At 42.7% G+C, this 23,017-nt stretch overlaps 1 protein-coding gene across 1 annotated transcript in view; it reads left to right on the forward strand.

The window, feature by feature from the left end:
* LOC106589815 (CUB and sushi domain-containing protein 1) overlaps positions 1-23,017 on the forward strand; it is a 517,802-nt gene that overhangs the window by 264,703 nt on the left and 230,082 nt on the right. Inside the window, exons 4-5 of the mRNA XM_014180185.2 lie at positions 12,124-12,318; positions 13,292-13,499. Of these exons, the coding sequence (XP_014035660.2) occupies positions 12,124-12,318; positions 13,292-13,499 (403 nt within the window). The remainder of the gene's footprint in view (positions 1-12,123; positions 12,319-13,291; positions 13,500-23,017) is intronic.

The raw sequence follows: 23,017 nt of genomic DNA on the forward strand, positions 1-23,017 counted from the left end.
GTTGAGGGTCAGCGAAGTGGAGATGTTGTTTGCTACCTTCACCACCTGGGGCGAAAGTCCAGGACCCAGTTGCACAGGGCGGGGTTGAGACCCAGGGCCTCCAGCTTGATGATGAGCTTGGAGGGTACTATGGTGTTGAATGCTGAACTGTTGTCAATGAACAGCATTCTTACATAGGTATTCCTCTTATCCAGACGGGATAGGGCAGTGTGCAGTGTGATGGCGATTGCATTGTCTGTGGACCTGTTGGGGCGGTATGCAAACTGAAGTGGGTCTTAGATGGCCGGTAAGGTGGAAGTGATATGATCCTTGACTAGTCTCTCAAAGCACTTCATGATGACAGAAGTGAGTGCTATGGGGCAGTACTCATTTAGTTAAGTTATCTTTGCCTTTTTGGGTACAGGAACAATGGTGGCCATCTTGAAGCATAATGGGACATCAGACTGGGATAGGGAGCGATTGAATATGTCCGTAAACACACAAGCCAGCTGGTCTGTGTATGCTCTGAGGACACGGCTAAGGATGCCGTCTGGGCCAGCAGACTTGCAAGGGTTAACATGTTTAAATGTTTTACTCACGTTGGCCACGGAGAAGGAGAGGGGGGACGCAGTCCTGGTTAGCGGGCCGCGATGGTGGAACTGTATTATCCTCAAAGCGAGCAAAGAAGGTGTTTAGTTTGTCTGGAAGCGTGACGTGGGTTGACCATGGCTGGTTTTCTTTTTGTAGTCTGGGATTTCCTGTAGACCCTGCCACATACGTCTCGTGTCTGAGCCGTTGAATTGCGACTCCACTTTGTCCCTGTACCGGCATTTCGCTTGTTTGATTGCCTTGCGGAGGGAATAACTACACTATTTATAGTGTAGCCATATTCCCAGACCTTTTTCCATGGTTAAATGCAATGGTTCGCGCTTTCAGTTTTGTGCGAATGCCGTCATCCATCCACAGTTTCTGGTTAGGGTAGGTTTTAATAGTCACAGTGGGTACAACATCTCCAATGCATTTCCTTATAAACTCTCCCATCGAGTCAGCGTATTGATCAATGTTGTTCTCTGAGGCTGACCGAAACATATCCCAGTCCGTGTGATCAAAACAATCTTGAAGCGTGGATTCCAATTGGTCAGACCAGCGTTGAATGGTTCTAGTCACTGTTACATCCTGTTTGCGTTTCTGCCTATACGACGGTAGGAGCAAGATGGAGTCGCGGTTGGATTTGATGAGGGGAGGGTGGGGAAGGGCTTTGTATGCATCGCAGAAGTTAGAGTAGCAGTGATCAAGTGTATTACCCCCCGCACGTAGTGCAATCAATATGCTGATAGAATTTAGGTAGCCTTCTCAAATTTGCTTTGTTAAAATCCCCAGCTACAATAAATGCAGCCTCAAGATATATGGTTTCCAGTTGACATAGAGTCCAGTGAAGTTCCTTGAGGGCCGTTTGGTGTCTGCTTGAAGGGGAATGTACACAGTTGTGACGATAACTGCCGAGAATTCTCTTGGGAGGTAATATGGCCGGCATTTGATTGTAAGAAATTCTAGGTCGGGTGAGCAGAAGGACTTGAGTTCCTGTATGTTGTTATGATTACACTATGAGTCGTTAATCATGGAGCATACACCCCTGCCCTTCCTCTCCCCAGAGAGGTGTTTATCTCTGTCGGCGCGATGCATGGAGAAGAACGGGGGCTCAACATATTCCGACAATATATCCCGAGAGAGCCATGTTTCTGTGAAACAGAGAATGTTACAATTTCTGATGTCTCTCTGGAAGGCAACCCTTGCTCAGATTTTGGCTACCTTGTTGTCAAGAGACTGGGCATTGGTGAGTAGTATCCTCGGGATCGGTGGGCGATGTGCACGTCTACGGAGCCTGACCAGGAGGCCTCTCCGTCGGCCCCTTCTGTGTGGCCATTGTTTTGGGTCGGCTTCTGGGATTAGATCCATTGTCCTGGGTGATGGTCCAAACAGAGGATCCGCTTCGGGAAAGTCGTATATTCCTGGTCATAATGTTGGTAAGTTAACGTCGCTCTTATATCCAATAGTTCTTCCCGGCTGTATGTAATAAGACTTAAGATTTCCTGGGGTAACAATGTAAGAAATAAAACATAAAAAAACTAAATACTGTATAGTTTCCTAAGGACTCGAAACGAGGCAACCATCTCTGTCGGCGCCATCTTGATTCTACACATTGATAGAGAGTGTGAGGGACTGCAAGGTTGCTTCTCATCACATCTCCAACAGTGAGCAGTTCTGGAGTAGCCCTCTTCTGTGAACCAAAACAAACTGCAGGGGATGTTACATTTAGCTGGCTAGTGATACAATCCGTTTGGGCAGTCAGCGAAGGGAAGCAAATCCAGTCTGTTGACAGTGCATTTTCTGTAATTTCAGAGGTCGTTAAAAAGTGTAAATTTGTTGTGGAGGCCGATAGATCTTAATGGATGCCCATCATTTTCACATCATAGGTAATTGTTTAAATCTAGGCCTACTTGAAAACCAACTTGTGTTCCTCATTGAGCACCCTGTTAGGAGGAAGTGCATGTACTGTATATTAGAATTAGAGAGTTTATTCTTCACCTTTGAAAACAAACAGATCTTCACATGAATAATGGCTTAAATGAATGACTTGGTCTTGTCTCGTCATTAAGAGGATGAAACTGATGAACAATTATGAAAAAATAAATCAATGAGGTTCATTATGCAATCACTATGCTGTCAGCACACATGAATTAATCAACATTTTTTATCTAAAAAAAAAATGCTATGTGGAGACAGAGAAAGCATGATGACAGAGAAGGAAGTGTCAGGGTGAGAAATAAAACAAAGTCTCAAAAAGTGCATGCAAAGTGAACAACACTGCATAATAAATGCCCCTCAGCTGTGACAGAATTTAAAGACACAAACATTTATTTAGACAGAAAGCCTTCCATTGATTTCTGCATTAAAGGAAAAATCCACATCAAAACTCTATTTTCGTATTTTTTATAAAATAAAATAAAATGGATTTTGTCACATGCCCCGAATATAACAGGTGTAGGCTTTACAGTGAAATGCTTACTTACAAGCCCATTCCAAACAATGTAGGGTTAAAAAGTAAGAACATGTAAAGGGAAATATTAACACATTAAAATAACATTAACAAGACTACCAAGTCAATGTGCAGGGGTATGAGGTAGTTGAGGTAATTGAGGTTGTAAACTCAGCAAAGAAAGGTCAGTTTTTCAGGACCCTGTCTTTCAAAGATCATTCATAAAAATCCAAATAACTTCACAGATTTTCATTGTAAAGGGTTTAAACACTGTTTCCCATGTTCAATGCTTGTTCAATGACCCATAAACAATTAATGAACATCCACCTGTGGAACGGTCGTTAAGACACTAACAGCTTACAGACTTTAGGCAATTAAGGTCACAGTTATGAAAACACTAAAGAGGCCTTTCTACTGACTCTGGAAAACAACACCGGAAAGACGCCCAGGGTCCCTGCTCATCTGCGTGAACGTGCCTTAGGCATGGTGCAAGGAGGCATGAGGACTGCAGATGTGGCCAGGGCAATAAATTGCAATGTCTGTACTGTGAGACGCCTAAGACAGCGCGACAGGGAGACAGGACGGACAGCTGATCATCCTTGCAGTGGCAGACCATGTGTAACAACACCTGCACAGGATTGGTACATCTGAACATCACACATGCGGGACAGGTACAGGATGGCAACAACAACTGTCCGAGTTACACCAGGAATGCACAATCCCTCCATCAGTGCTCAGACTGTCCGCAATAGGCTGAGAGAGGCTGGACTGAGGTATTGGAGGCCTGTTGTAAGGAAGGTCCTCACCAGACATCATCGGCAACAACGTTGCCTATGGGCACAAACCCACCGTCGCTGGACCAGACAGGACTGGCAAAAAGTGCTCTTCCCTGACGAGTCGCGGTTTTGTCTCACCGGGGGTGAAGGTCGGATTTGCGCTTATCGTCAAAGGAATGAGCATTACACCGAGGCCTGTACTCTGGAGCGGGATCGATTTTGAGGTGGAGGGTTCGTCATTGTCTGAAGCGGTGTGTCACAGCATCATTGGACTGAGCTTTTTGTCATTGCAGGCAATCTCAACGCTGTTCGTTACAGGGAAGACATCCTCCTCCCTCATGTGGTACCCTTCCTGCAGGCTCATCCTGACATGGCCCTCCAGCATGATAATGCCACCAGCCATACTGCTCGTTCTGTGCGTGATTTCCTGCAAGACAGGAATGTCCGTGTTCTGCCATGGCCAGCGAAGAGCCCGGATCTCAATCCCATTGAGCACGTCTGGGACCTGTTGGATCGGAGGGTGAGGGCTAGGGCCATCCCTCCCAGAGATGTCCGGGAACTTGCAGGTGCCTTGGTGGAAGAGTGAGGTAACAGCAAGAACTGGCAAATATGGTGCAGTCCAAGAGGAGATGCACTGCAGTACTTAATGAAGCTGGTGGCCACACCAGATACTGACTGTTAGTTTTGATTTTGACCCCCGCTTTGTTCAGGGACATATTATTCAATTTCTGTTAGTCACATGTCTGTGGAACTTGTTCAGTTTATGTCTCAGCTGTTAAATCTTGTTACGTTCATACAAATATTTACACGTTAAGTTTGCTGAAAATAAACGCAGTTGACAGTGAGAGGATGTTTCTTTTTTTGCTGAGTTTATGTACATGTAGGTAGGGGAAAAAGTGACTAGGCAATCAGGATAAATAATAAATGGAGTAGCAGCGTGTGAAGAGTGTGAAAGTGTGTGTGTCATCAATATATGTGTGTGTGTGTTCTGTGTGTGTGAGCGTATGTACTGTACAGTGCATTCGGAAAAAATATTCAGACCCCCTCACTTTTTCCAAATTTTGTTACATTACAGCCTTATTCTAAAATTGATAAAATATATTTTTTGCCTCATCAATCTACACACAATACCCCATAATGACAAAGCAAAAGCTGCTTTTAAGAAATGTTTGGGAAAAGTTTGGAAAGGCACACACCTGTTTATATAAGGTCCCAGAGTTGACAGTGCATGTCAGTGCAAAAACCAAGCCATGAGGTTGAAGGAATTGTCCATAGAGCTCTGAGACAGGATTGTGTCGAGGCACAGATCTGGGGAAGGGTACTAAAAAATGTCTGCAGCATTGAAGGTCCGCAAGAACACAGTGGTTTCCATCATTCTTAAATGGAAGAAGTTTGGAACCACCAAGACTCTTCATAGAGCTGGCTGCCCGGCTAAACTGAGCAATCGGGGGTCAGGGAGCTGACGAAGAAGCCAATTGTCACTCTGACAGAGCTCTAGAGTTCGTCTGTGGAGATGGGAGAACCTTCCAGAAGGACAACCATCTCTGCAGCACTCCACCAATCAGGCCTTTATGGTAGAATGGGCAGACGGAAGCCACAACTAAGTAAATGGCACATGACAGTCCACTTGGAATTTTCAAGATTCTCTGGTCTGATGAAACCAAGATTGAACTCTTTGACCTGAATGCCAAGCGTCACGTCTGGAGGAAACCTGGCACCATACCTACGGTGAAGCATGGTGGTGGCAGCATCATGTTGTGGGGATGTTTTTCAGTGGCAGGGACTGGGAAACTAGTCAGGATCATCGAGGGAAAGATGAACGGAGCAAAGTACAGAGAGATCCTTGATGAAAACCTGCTTCAGAGCACTCAGGACCTCAGACTGGGGCAATTGTTCACCTTCCAACAGGACAACGACCCTAAGCACACAGCCAAAACAACACAGGAGTGGCTTCGGAACAAGTCTCTGAATATCCTTGAGTGACCTGCCCAGAGCCCAGACTTGAACCCGATTGAACATCTATGGACAGTTCTGAAAATAGCTGTGCAGCGACACTCCCCTTCCAATCTGATGGAGCTTGAGAGGATCTACAGAGAAGAATGGGAGAAACTCCCCAAATACAGGTGTACCAAGCTTGTAGCGCCATACCCAAAAAGACTCGAGACTGTAATCGCTGCCAAAGTTGCTTCAACAAAGTACTGAGTAAAGGGTCTGAATACTTGTGTAAATGTGATATTTCCGTTTTTTATTTGTAATACATTTGCAACATTTTTGAAAAAACTGTTTTTGCTTTGTCAGTATGGGGTATTGTGTGTAGATTGATGAGGAAAAAGAATACGGCTGTAACATAACAAAATGTAGAAAAAGTAAAGTTGTCTGAATACTTTTCGAATGGACTGTAGTGTGTGTGTGTGTATGTGTGTGTTGGAGAGTCAGTGTAATATGTGTGAGTAGAGTCCAGTGAGTATCCATAGAGCCAGAAACAATTAGCTTTTTTAAAGTTTTGTATCTTAACTTGATTGCTGACATGCAAAACATTTTGGGATAGTATCAACAGTAGACTAATGAACAGAAAAAAACAAAAGATCGTTTTTGAGTGGATTTTCCCTTTAAGGGTGAAATATCAGTCTCTGTATATTTGGCATGGGGAAGAAAGGAAAGTGAGTCATTCCTTCAGGAAATCTCAATTTTATTTGGAAGATGTGCCATGGGCCTTAATAATAAACACCATACATACTGTAACACGTTGTTTTCCACCAAAGGCTGTTGCTCATGATTTAATAATACTAATAATTTATTTAATGTCTATAGTGCTTTTCATGGCAATCTCAAAGTACTTGATACATCATTATTGTTGGCTAGGTCAACCAATAGAGGCCAAGTCTTTGAGTGCATGCATCCTCCAAAGATAGAAAGGGACAGTTCATGGCTTGATCAGAGTAAGGTGGTCAGAGAGAGGGGTTGATGAAGAGTCTGGTGGCGATCTTGCAGAGGGCTATTCTGGGAACCAGCCAAGCAATGGGCGTAATTTTCTGTCTGTAGGCCTTCTTATTCTAATTTACATTTTCACATTGTAAAATAATTTGGCCTATATTTTTTGTCTGCTTCTCTTGAATGTTGCTAATAGAATTCAAGCTATGAGATAACTATTTAATCTAAAAAATCTGGAGTGTCTCAAAATCTTCACATTATCTGTCAACTACTGCATCTTCGCTCATGTAGCCATTACAATCGTGTGTTTGTAGTAATCCCTTGATTCATGAAGAAGGCTGGGAGCCTCGTTTTGACAGTGCTAAAAAGAGACTATATTACTCCCAATACCAGTTACAGCATTTATTTCAAAATCCCAAACGGTGAAGCATCCATCCGAAGGCGGGAATAATTTATGAGGGTTTTGATTACAACCGTGCTGATACATAGTGCATGCGATGTAGCCAGAAAACTGCTGCATTTCAAACTCTTTTTAAAATGTCTTCTAGATCCAATCCTGGTCATTTTACACATTTTAGGGGGTGTAGGTTATGCTAATTGTGCAGCTTTACAGTCTTCTCTTCGTTACTCATGTGTTTATATTAACATTAGTGTATGTACGGTACCTATGCTTGTTTTGTCTAAAGCAGGACAGTACTGTGACAGAGACGGTCTGATCCACTGGTTTAGCAGTGTGACAGAGATGGTCTGATCCACTGGTTTAGCAGTGTGGCAGAGACGGTCCCACTGGTTTAGCACTGTGGCAGAGACGGTCCCACTGGTTTAGCAGTGTGGCAGAGCCGATCCCACTGGTTTAGCAGTGTGGCAGAGACGGTCTGATGCAGTGTGGCAGAGATGGTCTAATGCAGTGTGGCAGAGACGGTCTGATCCACTTGTTTAGCAGTGTAGCAGAGACGGTCTGATGCAGTGTGGCAGAGATGGTCTAATGCAGTGTGGCAGAGACGGTCTGATCCACTGGTTTAGCAGTGTGGCAGAGACAGTCTGATCCACTGGTTTAGCAGTGTGGCAGAGACAGTCTGATCCACTGGTTTAGCAGTATGGCAGAGACTGTCTGATCCACTGGTTTAGCAGTGTGGCAGAGACGGTCTGATCCACTGGTTTAACAGTGTGGCAGAGACGGTCTGATCCACTGGTTTAGCAGTGTGGCAGAGACAGTCTGATCCACTGGTTTAGCAGTATGGCAGAGACTGTCTGATCCACTGGTTTAGCAGTGTGGCAGAGACGGTCTGATCCACTGGTTTAACAGTGTGGCAGAGACGGTCTGATCCACTTGTTTAGCAGTGTGGCAGAGACGGTCCCACTGGTTTAGCAGTGTGGCAGAGACGGTCTGATCCACTGGTTTAGCAGTGTGGCAAGGACGGTCCCACTGGTTTAGCAGTGTGGCAGAGACTGTCTGATCCACTGGTTTAGCAGTGTGGCAGAGACGGTCCCACTGTTTTAGCAGTGTGGCAGAGACGATCCCACTGGTTTAGCCGTGTGGCAAAGACGGTCTGATCCACTTATTTAGCAGTGTAGCAGAGACGGTCTGATGCAGTGTGGCAAAGACGGTCTGATGCACTGTGGCAGAGACAGTCTGATGCAGTGTGGCAGAGACGGTCTGATCCACTGGTTTAGCAGTGTGGCAGAGACAGTCTGATCCACTGGTTTAGCAGTGTGGCAGAGACGGTCTGATCCACTGGTTTAGCAGTATGGCAGAGACGGTCTGATCCACTTGTTTAGCAATGTGGCAGAGACGGTCTGATCCACTTGTTTAGCAATGTGGCAGAGACTGTCTGATCCACTGGTTTAGCAGTGTGGCAGAGACGGTCTGATCCACTGGTTTAGCAGTGTGGCAAAGACGGTACCACTGGTTTAGCAGTGTGGCAGAGACGGTCTGATCCACTGGTTTAGCAGTGTGGCAGAGACGGTCCCACTGGTTTAGCAGTGTGGCAGAGACGGTCCCACTGGTTTAGCAGTGTGGCAGAGACGGTCTGATCCACCGGTTTAGCAGTGTGTCAGAGACGGTCCCACTGGTTTAGCAGTGTGGCAGAGATGGTCCCACTGGTTTAGCAGTGTGACAGAGACGGTCTGATTCATAAGGGAAAGGCGGCGGGGGGAGGACTCAGCCACCAGACTGAACCTGGGGGCTTGTATCAGGCTTTCAGTACCCCATGGATTTTATTTCCAGTTAGGAACTGCAATTAGACATTTAGCTCATTCAAGCTTTAATCAGCACAGAGGTAGTTATTTCATAGGTCCACAGAACGGAGTACTAAGGAGGAAGCATTTGCATTTGGGGCATGCAGTTATTTATTTATATCGAATTACATGTATTTGAATTAAGCCGGAATATCCGTGCCTTAGATGAAATGAGGGAAAAAATAAAGGGTCTAGTAAACTTGAAGCACTGTCCATCTGTCTTGGAGATAATGCTGATATATATAGTATTCTGTAATATATATAATTTGATGATGTTCTATTTCTGTCATAAAGTATCAAAATTCGATCCAGAATTCCATCAGAAGTGTAGATTAAAGCAATTCTCAGTGGTAGGGTAAAATAATGTTTCCCTCTTATTTTGTGTGGCAGACTGGTCCCAAGGCTGATATGTGTTGTTTGACACAGTTGTTTAGGAGTTGACAGGATGTAACAATGCTCTTTGACATGATCCCTGGAAGTTGAGGTTTTGGAACGTATCTTAAAAATCAAAGAAAACTGCTACTTGCATAATGTAAAGTAAAATATGAATATAGTCCCTTATTTGTGGTATCTGTTGGGCTGTGCCGAAGTAGAGATGTTTTATTCTACAAGACAGGCAATGTTTTGTTTAAAGATCGATCATGTTTTCATTTTACCCTAGTGACTTTTTATTTATGTGTGATAACATTGATGCATTCCATTCGATTTGAATTCTTTCAACTAACAAAATAAATGAATAAATGATGCATGTTTAAATACTTCAGCAATGAATTAACCTCTTTGTAGTTGCAACGTTGTAGTTCTCCTGAAACAGAGACTTTACCACATTTAAGCTTAGTCTAATTCAAATGTACTGAACAAAAATATAAACCCAACACATAAAATGTTGGTCCCATGTTTCATGAAAAGAAAGAAAAGATTCCATATGCACAAAAATATTATTTATTTCAAATTTTGTGCACGCATTTTTTACATCCCTGTTAGAGAGCATCAAATCAAATCAAATTGTATTTGTCACATACACATATTTAGCAGATGTTATTGCGGGTGAATAGAAATGGTTGTGTTTCTAGTGGCATTGACTAAAATACAGTAGAATAGAATACAGTATATACATATGAGATGAGTAAAGCAGTATGTAAACATTATTAAAGTGACTAGTGTTCCATTATTTAAGTGGCCAGTGATTCCATGTCTATGTATATAGGGCAGCAGCCTCTAAGGTGCAAGATTACGTAACCGGGTGGAAGCCACCTAGTGATGGCTATTTAACAGTCTGATGGCCTTGAGATAGAAGCTGTTTTTCCAGTCTCTCGGTCCCAGCTTTGATACACCTGTACTGACCTCGCCTTCTGGATGATAGCGGGCTGAACAGGCCATGGCTCGGGTGGTTGATGTCCTTGATGATCTTTTTGGCCTTCCTGTGACATCAGGTGCTGTAGGTGTCCTGGTGGGTAGGCAGTGTGCCCCCGGTGATGCTTTGGGCAGACCGCACCACCCTCTGGAGAGCACTGTGGTTGCGGGCAGTGCAGTTGCCATATCAGGTTGTGATACAGCCCAACAGGATGCCCTCAATTGTGCATCTGTAAAAGTTTGTGAGAGTCAGGTGCCAAGCTGAATTTCTTCAGCCTCACCACACTGTCTATGTGGGTGGACCATTCCAGATTGTCAGTGATGTGTACGCCGAGGAACTTGAAGCTTTCCACCTTCTCTACTGCGGTCCTGTCGATGTGGATAGGGGTGTGCTCTCTCTGCTGTTTCCTGAAGTCCACAATCAGCTCCTTCATTTTGTTGATGTTGAGGGAGAGGTCATTTTCCTGGCACCATTTGCCAAGATAATACATTCACCTAAGAAATGTGGCATATCCAGAAGCTGATTAAACAGCTTGATCATTACACAGGTGCACCTTGTGCTGGGGACAATCAAAGGCCACTCTATGTGTGTGCAGTTGGCATGCTGACTGCAGTAATGTCCACCAGAGCTGTTGCCAGTGAATTGAATGTTCATTTCTCAACCATAAGCCGCTTCCAACATCATGTTAGAGAATTTGGCAGTACATCCAACAGGTCTCACAACCGCAGACCACGTGTAACCACGCCAGCCCAGGAACTCCACATCAGGCTTCTTCACCTGCGGGATCTTCTGAGACCAACCACCCAGATAACTGATGAAGCTGTAGGTTTGAAAAACCGAAGAATTTCTGCACAAACTGTCAGAAACCGTCTCAGTGAAGCTCATTTGCGTGCTCGTCGTCCTCACCAAGGTCTTGACCTGGCTGCTGTTCGATGTCGTAACTGACCTTCGATGGCCACTGGCACCCTGGAGAAGTGTGCTCTCCGTGAACAGAGTGTCCCATGGTGGCAGTGGGGTTATGGTATGGGCTGGCATAAGCTAAGGACAATGAACACAATTGCATTTTATCGATGGCAATTTGAATGCACAGAGATACCATGATGAGATCCTGAGGACCATTGTCATGCCATTCAACCACCGCCAGCATGATAATACATTACTCCATGTATCAAGGATCTGTACACAATTCCTGGAAGGAAAAACATTTCCCAGTTCTTCCATGGCCTAAATACTCAACAGACATGTCACCCATTGAACATGTTTGGGATGCAACGTGTTCCAGTTCCCACCAACTTTACACAGCCATTGAAGAGGAGTGGGACAACATTCCACAGGCCACAATCAACAGCCTGATCAACTCTATGCGAAGGAGATGTATCTCGCTGCATGAGACAAATGGTGGTCACACCAGATACTGACTGGTTTTCTGATCCACACCCCTACCAGTCATGTGAAATCCATAGAGTTACTGATTTCCTTACATGAACTGTAACTCAGTAAAACCTTTGAAATTGTTGCATGTTGTGTTTATACTTTTGTTCAGTGTACAAATAAAGTGGAACAGTAAATGTAACCATAAAAACTGACTAGCAGAACTACACAATATTATATAATTGACCTTCAAATTGTCTTTGTGAAAGATGGATGTTGACTCCACTGTTGTGACAGAACAGAGGTGGCTGAGTATGGAACTCTTATATTCTTGTGGGTGAAGAGGACCTGAAGTTATCTTGGTGCTGGACCAGTATTGTGGTGTTATCTGATTTGAAAATAGAGTTAAAAGTAGTATCTTTTGTTTTGTTTTTCAGTGCTACCAAGTCACACATGCGGGAATCCAGGGTTGATACCAAAAGGAGTAATTCATGGAACAAGGTACAACATTGGAGACAAGATCCGTTACAGTTGTCTCGTGGGATATATACTGGAGGGACATGCTGCACTCACTTGTATTGTGAGTCCAGGTACCGGTGCATCGTGGGACTTTCCAGCACCATTTTGTCGAGGTAAGACACAGTTTGTAGTGTATTTACATATAATATCATATTATTTTACAATACTGTTTGGAGCGTAAGAAATTCCCTGGATCGTCATTTAGTTGTGTTGATCCTGGATCATCATTTAGTTGTATTGATCCTGGATGGTCTTTTAGTTGTGTTGATCCTGGATCATCATTTAGTTGTATTGATCCTGGATCATCATTCAGTTGTGTTGATCCTGGATCATCATTTAGTTGTGTTGATCCTGGATCATCATTTAGTTGTGTTGATCTTAGATCGTCATTTAGTTGTGTTGATCCTGGATCATCATTTAGTTGTGTTGATCTTAGATCGTCATTTAGTTGTGTTGATCCTGGATTGTCATTTAGTTGTGTTGATCCTGGATCGTCATTTCGTTGTGTTGATCCTGGATCAACATTTAGTTGTGTTGATCCTTGATCATCATTCAGTTGTGTTGATCCTGGATCATCATTTAGTTGTGTTGATCTTAGATTGTCATTTCGTTGTGTTGATCCTGGATCATCATTTAGTTGTGTTGATCCTGGATCGTCATTTCGTTGTGTTGATCCTGGATCAACATTTAGTTGTGTTGATCCTTGATCATCATTCAGTTGTGTTGATCCTGGATCATCATTTAGTTGTGTTGATCCTGGATTATCCTTGAACCTGAAGTATCAAATCATAGGTTTTAGAGGTCTTAGGAAGGTCACAAGGCAGTAGCTTCCAATGGCCACTGTTTTGGTTGTTCCACTTGCAACAACAACCACATTTATTTTACAGATTTGCCAATCTTGTGTCAGGAACAAGGCCAATCTTAGTTGCTGTAAAACCTTTATCTCTTACTAGTAAATATTTGTCCACTCAATAGGAGCTGGAACAATAGAGAGTCAGGACTCAGTCGAGACTGATTTATTTTAGAAGAGCAAGTTGTGACCCAGTCATTAATGCAATTGTCTCTCACTTATTTTCTTAATTTTAGCCGAAGGAGCTTGTGGTGGGACATTGAGGGGAACAACGGGGACGATATCAAGTCCACACTTCCCCTCAGAGTATGAGAATAATGCAGACTGCACATGGAGTATTCTGGCTGAACCAGGGGACACCATCGCCCTAGTCTTCAGCGATTTCCAGCTGGAAGACAGATACGACTTCCTGGAGATAAGTGGGACTGAGGCACCATCAATATGGTAAGTAATTAACAAACACAATATAATTAAAGCACCTAATTCCTTGTATTCTAATGGTGGCAGCTGTCATGGCATCACTGCTTTGCTGATTGCTAGAAAAGTAATTTATGGTGATTCACAAATGTATCAAAGCTATGTAAGTTAGTGTTTTTGTGTTACACGGTTGATCCCAGTATGTCAATAACGGACCTTTATTTTCAATTGAGAGAATGCAAAGATGAGTCACTAAAGTTGTACAGGACCTCACACCACTTTTGGAGAATGGATAATAATGTTTAAGTTTGTCCTGTCAAGAGCTGTGACATTTCAGGTCTTGAAACCTGACACTTCAATAACCGGTACATTTGAGAATTCCTTGACACAATAATATTCAAGGCCTATTGTCAACGGAATGCTACTGCAATGCAGACCACTATAGTGTGTTCTGAGCAGAACGGGATGAAATATCTGTATTTAAACACATACACAGCCTGTGAAGACCGTTGAAACTACTTGTGAAGACTGTTGATTAGGCTTCCATTTCTGTTAGGGAATTCCATTTAAATGTCCATTTTAGGACATCCTCATTCCAATGTCCTTCACACTAGTTGTAGTAACTTGACAAGGAATGCCCACATGCATTTCAATATTACTTTCCTTTACTTTCAACTTAAGAAATAAAAGATGTACAGCCATGTACAAACGGTGCAAATACAGCCAAACGATACAGCCCACTCAACATGTGGTAGAGTCACATTCTACAGATCCGACTCGGGGTGATGACATCATCCAAGGGGAAAGGTCACGGTCAATGCCAATAATAACCATGCACACATGAATAGCAATCATACTGTACTGCAGGTAGGTACAATACATATTCAATGTAATTATTTATATAGTGTCCACACTATAACACTAGTGGTCACCACCGATATGGAAAATCTGTATAAATGTCAGTAAAAATGTTCAGTACAATATCGATATCATATTAGTTTCATGATATAATGGCAGTAGTGGCGGCAGGTAGCCTAGCAGTTAGAGCGTTGGGCCAGTAACCGAAATGTTGCTGGTTTGAATACCTGAGCCGACAAGGTGAAAAATCTGCCAATGTACCCTTGAGCAAGGCACTAAACCCTAATTTGTGTGCCGTACTACTATGACCCTGTACAACAACACATTTCACTGCACCTATCTGGTGTATGTGACAATAAAACATATTTTGTATATATACTGCTCAAAAAAATAAAGGGAACACTTAAACAACACAATGTAACTCCAAGTCAATCACACTTCTGTGAAATCAAACTGTCCACTTAGGAAGCAACACTGATTGACAATACATTTCACATGCTGTTGTGCAAATGGAATAGACAACAGGTGGAAATTATAGGAAATTAGCAAGACACCCCCAATAAAGGAGTGGTTCGGCAGGTGGTGACCACAGACCACTTCTCAGTTCCTATGCTTCCTGGCTGATGTTTTGGTCACTTTTGAATGCTGGCGGTGCTTTCACTCTAGTGGTAGCATGAGACCGAGTCTACAACCCACACACTGGCTCAGGTAGTGCAGCTTATCCAGGATGCCACATCAATGCGAGCTGTGGCAAGAAGGTTTGCTGTGTCTGTCAGCGTAGTGTCCAGAGCATGGAGGCGCTACCAGGAGACAGGCCAGTACATCAGGAGATGTGGAGGAGGCCGTAGGAGGGCAATAACCCAGCAGCAGGACCGCTACCTCCGCCTTTGTGCAAGGAGGAGCAGGAGGGGCACTGCCAGAGCCCTGCAAAATGACCTCTAGCAGGCCACAACTGTGCATGTGTCTGCTCAAACGGTCAGAAACAGACTCCATGAGGGTGGTATGAGGGCCCGACATCCACAGGTGGGGGTTGTGCTTACAGCCCAACACCGTGCAGGACGTTTGGCATTTTCACCAAGATTGGCAAATTCACCACTGGCGCCCTGTGCTCTTCACAAATGAAAGCAGGTTCACACTGAGCACATGTGACAGATGTGACAGAGTCTGGAGACGCCTTGGAGAATGTTCTGCTGCCTGCAACATCCTCCAGCATGACCGGTTTGGCGGTGGGTCAGTCATGGTGTGAGGTGGCATTTCTTTGGGGGGCCGCACAGCCCACCATGTGCTCGCCAGAGGTAGCCTGACTGCCATTAGGTACCGAGATGAGATCCTCAGACCCCTTGTGAGACCATATGCTGGTGTGGTTGGCCCTGGGTTCCTCCTAATGCAAGACAATGCTAGACCTCATGTGGCTGGAGTGTGTCAGTAGTTCCTGCAAGAGGAAGGCATTGATGCTATGGACTGGCCCGCCCGTTCCCCAGACCTGAATCCAATTGAGCACATCTGGGACATCATGTCTCGCTCCATCCACCAACGCCACCTTGCACCACAGACGTTGTAGGGAGTTCATACAGGCACGTGGAGGCCACACACACTACTGAGCCTCATTTTGACTTGTTTTAAGGACATTACATCAAAGTTGGATCAGCCTGTAGTGTGGTTTTCCACTTTAATATTGAGTGTGACTCCAAATCCAGACCTCCATGGGTTGATAAATTGGATTTCCATTGATTATTTTTGTGTGATTTTGTTGTCAGCACATTCAACTATGTAAAGAAACAAGTATTTAATAAGATTATTTCATTCATTCAGATCTAGGATGTGTTATTTTAGTGTTCCCTTAATTTTTTTGAGCAGTGTATATTTTTATGAATAACTGCATTACTGCACCATCTCATGATACAGTGGGGTCCATAACTATTCGTACCCTTGATAAAGATGAGGAAAAAAGACTGGATAGAATAAATAATATTGTATACTCCAAAAAGTTGGGAAATTAAGAGAAATATTTTGTTTAACGAGTAAAATTTAAAAAATAAATTGGTCAAAATTATTGGCACCCCTGTTTTCAGGCTAATGACACTGCATCTTTTTCATAAAATGTTTTATGTGTTTGGAGGACACATTGGGAGGCGATCTTAGACCATTCCTCCATACAGAATCTTTCCAGATAATTGATATCCATCCTCTGTGCTTATGGACTGCCATCATGGACTGCCATCTTGAATTCAAACCACAGGTTTTCAATGGGTTTCAAGTCCCGTTGAAAGTCCCAAGTACTTTTCTGCATATGCTTTGAATATTATTTTGAATGTTATTTTTGAAAAATATATATTTTAAAGGAATAGTTTTACCATATTGAAACAAGAGTTCAGCTCACGGTATAGGGTTGACTTTAAAGCTGGGGGACAAATGTAAATGTATCACTATTCACATTAAAAATCTTTAGATATTACTTTCTCAAAGCAATAAAATAGCAAGGACTTTACAATGATGGTGAAAACGAGGGAAAATCTTGGGGTTAAATGGTTTAAATTGTTTTAATAAAAACACACTGCTATTGAAATGTTTTACATGGTTTAGATTAGTTACAGCATAGATGTATTTAAGCCAACTGTTAAATTGAGTGTTTTATCAAAACGTACGCACATAATGTCTGAAGGACATGAAAGGCACTCTATTCGTGGAACAACAATGTCTAATTAGCAACATGTAGTATTTGCTTTGACTCCCAAGTAATATTTATACTGAATAGTAAAATTATTCTGGACTTCAACAAACCACTATACTTATTTTACCGAAGGTTTGAGGAACTTTTCTGAATATGCTTCTGCCAAACCCACCACTAATGTGGATGGCATATAGCACTACTTTCAGGTCATCTGGCCATAGCACCGCCTGGAGTTTGTTAGATAAATGGCATTGGCACTTAGATTGGAACTGGTGCTATGGTGAGATGATATGAAAATAGAGCTCTTTGGCCATGCACACCAGTGGTGGGTTGGCGTCGAAAAACAGCAGCATGTTTGCTTTCAGTATGTTTTTTTGTTTGCACACAGCTGGGTGATCAATTACATCCGATGCCGTAAACAGCATAATATAATTATGGCAAATTAATTGGTAGTTATGTCACATAATATCCCATTTACAATAAAGCAACCATCTCACAAGCATTTCACATCTGTATATGTAGTTAGAATTCAATAAGAGGGGTTTCTCTCTCACGTAGCTATGTACACTGGAAGGATATATTAAGAACCACAGTGGCCAAGAGAGAATATTTTTTGGGGCCTGCCTGCAAATTCAATTCAAAAACTACAGCTCATCCATAACAGAGAGATTGTGCTCGAGTTGACAAATCATGAGGCAAATCGATCTAAAAAATAGCATTTTGCCCCTCTTTTTAAAGCTTTGCGTCGATAATTTTATTAAACTAAATTAAAAGTGGTGTGGTGTTGCCACACCTGATTAAAAAGTGCTGTGGTAAATGCCGCCTCGCCACACGTTTTCTGGCGGCCCTGTCTATGCTGTAACTAATCTAAACCATGTTAAAAATGTCATTATGCAATAAAATAAGTTATTTGTTTTCTTTGAAAATCCCACTTCTGGGACTATTTTAACTCACTGAACCCAAATATTTCCTCACATTTTCATCATCATTGTAAAGCCCTAGTTATGTTGTTGCTTTGATAAAGTAATTTCTAAAGATTTTACTTATTTAATGTGAATAGTGATTCATTTACATTTGTCCCTCAGCTTTAAGGTCAACTCTGTACCGTGAACTGAACTCTTGTTTTAAAATGGTAAAACTAACATTCAACATAATAGTCAAACCACAGTGTAAAACCAGATGAGCTAGTTCTACTCTTTTGGCCATTTTCTGGTGTTTTGTGGTGGACAACTGAGTGCTTTGAGCATAATACCCATAGATAGATAGGCTAGAAATGCCAACCTTGTAAGGTCAACCCTGTCACTTTATAGTCATTTTTCTTTTTTTAACCTCGAGATTTGTTATGAAGTTGAAAACACGTGCTCTTTATGACAGAATGTTAAAAAAAGTTGAAATAAATAGTTATTTCTGACGAAATTACACAACCCAAAAGGCACTCTATTCGTAGAATGATACATGTAAGCTCAGCAAAAAAGAAACGTCCTCTCACTGTCAACTGCGTTTATTTTCAGCAAACATGTGTAAATCTAATATTTGTATGAACATAACAAGATACAACAACTGAGACATAAACTGAACAAGTTCCACAGACATGTGACTAACAGAAATGGAACAATGTGTCCCTGAACAAAGGGGGGGTCAAAATCAAAAGTAACAGTATCTGTTGTGGCCACCAGCTGCATTAAGTACTGCAGTGCATCTACTCCTCATGGACTCCACCAGATTTGCCAGTTCTTGCTGTGAGATGTTACCCCAGTCTTCCACCAAGGCACCTGTAAGTTCCCGGACATTTCTGGGGGGAATGGCCCTAGTCCTCACCCTCCGATCCAACAGGTCCCAGACATGCTCAATGGGATTGAGATCCGGGCTCTTCGCTGGCCATGGCAGACCACTGACATTTCTGTCTTGCAGGAAATCACGCACAGAACGAGCAGTATTGCTGGTGGCATTGTCATGCTGGAGGGCCATGTCAGGATGATCCTGCAGGAAGGGTACTGAATGAGGGAGGAGGATGTCTTCCCTGTAACGCACAGCATTGAGATTGCCTGCAATGACAACAAGCTCAGTCCGATGATGCTGTGACACACCGCCCCAGACCATGACGAACCCTCCACCTCCAAATTGATCCCGCTCCAGAGTACAAGCCTTGGTGTAACGCTCATTCTTTCGACGATAAACACAAATCCGACCTTCACCCCTGGTGAGACAAAACCGCGACTTGTCAGTGAAGATCACTTTTTGCCAGTCCTATCTGGTCCAGCGACGGTGGGTTTGTGCCCATAGGCGACGTTGTTGCCGGTGATGTCTGGTGAGGACCTTCCTTACAACAGGCCTACAAGCCCTCAGTCCAGCGTCTCTCAGCCTATAGCGGACAGTCTGAGCACTGATGGAGGGATTGTGCATTCTTGGTGTAACTCAGGCAGTTGTTGTTGCTATCCTGTACCTGACCAGCAGGTGTGATGTTCGGTTGTACCGATCCTGTGCAGGTGTTGTTACACGTGGTCTGCCACTGTGAGGATGATCAGCTGTCCGTCCTGTCTCCCTGTAGCGCTGTCTTAGGCATCTCACAGTACGGACATTGCAATTTATTGCCCTGGCCACATCTGCAGTACTCATGCCTCCTTGCACCATGCCTAAGGAACGTTCACGCAGATGAGCAGGGACCTTCGGCATCTTTCCTTTAGTGTTTTTCAGAGTCAGTAGAAAGGCCTCTTTAGTGTCCTAAGTTTTCACAACTTAATTGCCTACCGTCTGTAAGCTGTTAGTGTCTTAACGACCGTTCCACAGGTGCATGTTCATTAATTGTTTATGGTTCATTGAACAAGCATGGGAAACAGTGTTTAAACCCTTTACAATGAAGATCTGTGAAGTTATTTGGATTTTTATGAATGATCTTTGAAAGACAGGGTCCTGAGAAAGAGACATTTCTTTTTTTGCTGACTTTATAATGACACTTCACATGGAGTTGACAGTGTGACGTGGTGAGGTTGGACCCAGGTGCAGAGAAGAGACAAGACGAGGAATCAGTGGTTAAGGATTAACATAATACTTGACTAGAAACAGTAGCCTCAGGATCACAGTACACTTGGGGGAAAAAACAGCAAACACTAAGTCTCAACCACTCACTCAGGACACAAATGAACACACACAGTAAACAATTCAAGCTTCTGCAAAGGACCACAGAAAACACACCTCTTTTAACAGGGACACAATCATGAAATAATAACACACCTGAGTCCAATAAAAGTCTCTAGGCGGTCTCTGCCGCCCTCTGGTGCCAGGAGGAACCATGTCAGACGGGCTGCTTCTGTCTGAATTAATTAAACTCAGACAAATGAATACGATTATAAAATATGATATATTGGTCACTGATACGTCGTTGACACAAGAGGTGAGGACTTGTGATTGATATACAAACAGACATGAAGGAATGAGACTTGGTGAACAAGATTGACAACTGACAGGTGATCAAATTCCTGTATTGATGCCTGATACATATCGTGCTCTTAGGGAGCTCCCTGAAAGGCTTTCCTGAAGCAATTTCCACCACATGATCCTGGCAGGCAGGTGCCTGACAAGCTGTCATGACAGATTTTGTCACTCTTCATAGCACAATAAACATGTTCATTTCATTATTGAACTCTTTAGCCAATGTCAAGATTATTTATTTAATTCATAAATGTGATTCAAATGAAACCAATAATACTATAATTTGGTGGGTGCTTATATTTGTTCCTATTTCACACATGTACAAGTGTGTATTAATACACATGTGAATTGGAATTATATATTTTTTTATATCCCAACTCTCCCTGAGACACCGTCAGCACAAGGGATATTTTCGACTTGAGCTGTTAAAATCAATGTTGATGTCACCCAAAAGTTTCAAAAGCTTGCTTAAAGTGGAACTGACAGCATTTTAGCAACATGGAATCTTATTCAAATCTGTTCAAATACACCCTCAGGAAGGATATGACACCCTTTTTTTACATTTTCTGACAAGCAAGCACTTAGATATGGTAATTTTCACGTTTTCATAAATTCTTAGCATGTTTGGGAATTACGTATAAGGATCGGCGTCCCGTCAACGGGACAGTTGTAAATCATGCAGCGCGTTATGTCAAGATCGCAGATTTTAGAGAAACAACAAATGTCGGTACATATAAGTGTCTTATATCGGCTGAAAGCTTAAATTATTGTTAATATAACTGCACTGTCCAATTTACAGTAGCTATTACTGCGAAAAAATGTCATGCTATTGTTTGAGGAGAGCTCCTAACAACCAAACCCTTTTTTCACCGCGATAGGTTTGATAAATTCACCTCTGAAGGTGAAATGTGTACTTACATTCTGAAATCTTGCTCTGATTTATCATCCAAAGGGTCTCAGAGGTAACAGGAAGTGTCGTTTTGTTAGATAAAATCCTTTTTCATATCCTAAAAAGGTCCAGATAGCATGCACGATCGATTTTGTATTTCAACTCATTCAATTTGCAAAGAAAGGAATCTGTGAAAATCTCACCCTAAACGTTGTTTCAACAAGTTAAATCACGTTCGTATGTATTCCTTGGAGATCCTAGAAGGTAACAAGACTTCACTATATCATTAGGGGTGTAGTATATCCTTTAGGACACCATATTTGGTTAGAGAGCAACACCATGGCACGCCGATGACGCGGGCGGTCATCACTTGAATGACTGTATCGTTGTCAAATAAGCACCAATCGGAGTCAAACAAAGCTAGCTAGACAGCCAATGAGCTGGGCTTTACGGGAGTATTCGGAAAATGTAAAATGTAGCTACTAACCTTGTACGACAGCATGCCTTTTAATTTTGGACAAAAATTATAAGGATATTCAGAGTTATGAAAACTGGTTGTTTTGTAAATTAACTTATAATATGGCTACTAATACTTGGAAAGCTGAATCAAAGTCCAAGTATACAGATTTGATGATATTCTTGCAGAAAAATTTAATATGAATGCGAATGTCTCCTTCACGATTTGCCCAGATGTACCTGGGGACTTCACACTAAATGTTTTCTCATTCACTCATACTTCAAGTTATCCATCTGAAACTTTGCACATACAATGCTGCCGTCTTCTGGACACTATCGGAATAACAACCAGAGTAATGGCTAGAACTGTGAACTTTCTCTGCATTTCAAAGATTGTGGTAGAAAAAGACCGGTTGGTTTTTCTTTGTATTTTCTTCTACCAGATCTATTGTGTTATATTCTCCTACATTCAATTCACATATTAAGCATATCCTTGCTTCAGGGCCTGAGCTACAGGCAGTTAGATTTGGGTATGTCATTTAGGCGAAAATTAAAAAAAGGGGGCTATCCCTAAGAAGCTTTAGCAAAGGCATTTGTGAAAATTATATAGAAATATAGAGTGGGAAAAAGGCAGTGCTTTTGGACAATTAATAGACACTGCAGTAAATACAACCTAATAAAAACATCTGTCTTATCCAGGACCCGGAGTCTACGCACACCGGTGCGCCATAGCCAATCAGAGCTACTGTACCGCTTTATGCAAATAAGCCATTTGCCACACAGGCCTGCCATCATTCACTGGACTGTGTGGTTACAGGAAGTTGCAACAGCGAGACTTTAGATCATTAGAACACATTCGGCAAAAGCCGCAAAATACACCTGAATGGATTTCTGCCCTTTTGTAGCTAAGTCCTCTTACATTTGGGAACTGTACTGTCCTATTGATCAAACAACCATAAAAAGGTAGGCTATCTTTCCCTATATGCACATCAACAACATCAAGATCAACAACTACTGCTAGCCAGAGCAATATGAGCTAAAATCTAACGAAGGAACATCATGCCGGAAACCCTAGACCCACTCCAAATCGCATACCGCCCCAACAGATCCACAGATGAGGCAATCTCAATCGCACTCCACACTGCCCTTTCCCACCTGGACAAAAGGAACACCTGTGTAATAATGCTGTTCATTGACTACAGCTCAGCGTGCCATACCATAGTGACCACAAAGCTCATTACT

This window comes from Salmo salar, chromosome ssa28 (assembly GCF_905237065.1).
Source record: "Salmo salar chromosome ssa28, Ssal_v3.1, whole genome shotgun sequence".
NCBI lineage: Eukaryota > Metazoa > Chordata > Actinopteri > Salmoniformes > Salmonidae > Salmo > Salmo salar.